The following is a 2,500-nucleotide window of genomic DNA, read 5'->3' as shown; positions in this document are numbered from 1 at the left end:
GGAGGGCATCTACAAAAAGAAAGAAAGAAAGAAAGAAAAAGAAGAGAAAGGAAATGAAAAAAAAAAGAAATGAAAAGAAATGAAAAGAAAGAGAAAAAGAAAAAGAAAAAGAGAAAGAGAAAGAGAAAAAAGAAAGAGAAAAGAGAAAAAGAAAAAGAAAAAGAAAAAGAAAAAAAGAAAAAGAAAAAGAAAAAGAAAAAGAAAGGAAAGAAAAAGAAAGAAAAAGAAGAGAGAGAACACAGGACATTCACCAGCAGCTCCTACTTCTCATCTTTCATAGAGCTGAAGTGATGAGCCTGACCATTACAATTCTTCAAATCGGACTGTCATCCTTCCTAAATGCTGACACATGTTACTCCAACCCTCAAGCTTCAAGCATCATTCAAGGCTTACAGACTCCCCCAGAATGAGGTGGCATTTTATATCTTTGTGGGGAATTAGCTATTTCTAAGAGACATACCTCCTTCATTCACTTCTACTAGCCTAGCCTCTTACACCATGGACAGGCATTTTTTGCCCTTGACATAGATATACATTAGAATGAGTGAAAAAATGTCAAAACAGAGCTCAATAGGGTGGAGTTACTAATATTTTCACTCTATAGGGTATGGCTACTATATTCCTTCCAGGCTCAAGAAATGAAAAACTGGCAACTCACCCTAGACTCTAGAATAGGACAATTCATCGAGTCTCTTGCGGGGTGAGGGTGGGGGTGTGGGGGGGGGGGGGAGTATAAAGTAATACATATATTTCACACGAGTTTTAAAAATCCAGACTTATGTAAACAAGTGCTAAATGTTGGCTTGATTGAAATACTAAAAGAAAGGCAAACTGCAGTATTCCAAAGTGAGGAGGAGATCTGTTACTTTACCTTTTGCTGAGATTAAATGCACTATAGGTGACTGTTTGACTTACCTATCATTCCCTTCGTTTAATCACGGTAACATTCATGGTAGAAAATAGGACAAATATCCTTCTTATTATCATGCATTCAAAAATCATGTGCACACACTATACAGTGAAAAGCAATGCATAATCAATCATTCAGCATTAAATGTTCAGAATGTAAGCCATGACACACCAGTGATCATATCCTGGGTTGGGTTGGATTGGGTTGGTTGAGTTAGGTTGGGTTGGGGTTAGTTAAGGGTTTGGGTTGGGTTGGTTGAGTTAGGTTGGGTTGGGTTGGGGTTAGTTTAGGGTTGGGGTTGGGACTGGGTTGAGTTTGGGTTCGATTGGGTTGGGTCGAGTCGAGCCGGGGTGAGCCGAGTTCGGTTGGGTCGAGTTAGAGTGGGTTAAGCTAGTTTAGGGTTAGGAGCCGGAGTACCTAGGGGCTTGGGAACACACAAACGCACCCACCACGGGCCATACTGTACACCACTCGTTAAAAAACGTCAGACGGAAGACATACTCACTACCAATGGGACAAAAGTAAGCTTGTATTTTTTCAATGGCATTGCACAACATCTAATTTTCCATAAACACTTTCTTGGCACCTGTGGTTCCGTGGTCATATTGGAGGCTTCAGCGTTTTCAATCCCTTTTGTAAAGGTTTTGAGTTTTCTGAACTTTTTCTTGAGCACCGATTTACGACATTTTTTTCCTGGCTTCCCCTTCTTCTTCTTACACTACAAACAGAGCAAAACTGTCTTAACATTTCACGCTGCTTGCTAGCTACTGCAAATGGGTTTCAGCTTACCAGTGTCAGTGATAGTACCCTGTGCATAGTTTTTACTAATCAGTGCATTCATTTTGTTATGAAACTTGTAACATCAGAATCCCTCCTATTTCAACTTCTTCCTTAACCTTTAAAGGACATTATACATCAAAAAGCCACAATTAAGTATGATCTTTAACAAGGGCATTTTACTATAATAATTTCCCCATTAATCTTTTGAGCCTCCCTTTTCTTCCCTCTCTGTAGCCTCATTCTATATAGCATCTATATACCCACATCTGTGTTTCTTTACTATAGAGTTTTGCTTCACATTAATTTCTTCTGGCCTGTGTACGCATTGAGCTTCTCCATCCTTTAGAGGTTAAAAGGAAGATAAACAGACAATCACACAAAGAAAGAACTGATGAGTCATCACCAAGAATAAGTTGAAATGCTAATTACAAACAATTTATAGTTTAAATGTTGCATCACAATTCCAAAGGTGGTTCTTGCTGTTTAGCATAACGTACTTGTATCCACTGCATTTTCAAGAATAATTTGACAGGATACCATATAAGTTGTATCTGTTTTACATTTAAAAGGCTAAAGAACTATAGAATACAAGTATACATTAATCAACCTAAAATTAAATTAATTTTCTAGCAATAGATGTTATTTTACTTTCATAAATATCAAACATAATTTCTTCAAACCCTCAATAAAATGTATGGGAGCATACTTCCTATATAAAATAAATAATATTCAATATTATCTATAGTTTCCCTACTTACTATGGGCCTTGTGTGCAACATATAGCCTCTGACGAAAGGCAATACCCATAAA

General features: G+C 37.4%; 1 protein-coding gene across 2 annotated transcripts in view; it reads right to left on the bottom strand.

The window, feature by feature from the left end:
• LOC125048269 (glutaminyl-peptide cyclotransferase-like) overlaps positions 1-2,500 on the bottom strand; it is a 49,106-nt gene that overhangs the window by 4,727 nt on the left and 41,879 nt on the right. The window contains exon 5 of one of the 2 annotated variants that reach the window (XM_047646884.1): positions 1,416-1,628. The exons of the other annotated variant lie outside the window; for it this stretch is intronic. Within the exon in view, the coding sequence (XP_047502840.1) occupies positions 1,416-1,628 (213 nt within the window). The remainder of the gene's footprint in view (positions 1-1,415; positions 1,629-2,500) is intronic. 2 annotated transcript variants of the gene reach the window in all.

The sequence above is a fragment of the Penaeus chinensis genome, chromosome 43 (assembly GCF_019202785.1).
Source record: "Penaeus chinensis breed Huanghai No. 1 chromosome 43, ASM1920278v2, whole genome shotgun sequence".
In the NCBI taxonomy this organism is placed as follows: Eukaryota; Metazoa; Arthropoda; class Malacostraca; order Decapoda; family Penaeidae; genus Penaeus; species Penaeus chinensis.
The sequence above is the reverse complement of the archived record's forward strand: the minus strand, read 5'-3'. Positions and strand labels throughout refer to the sequence as shown.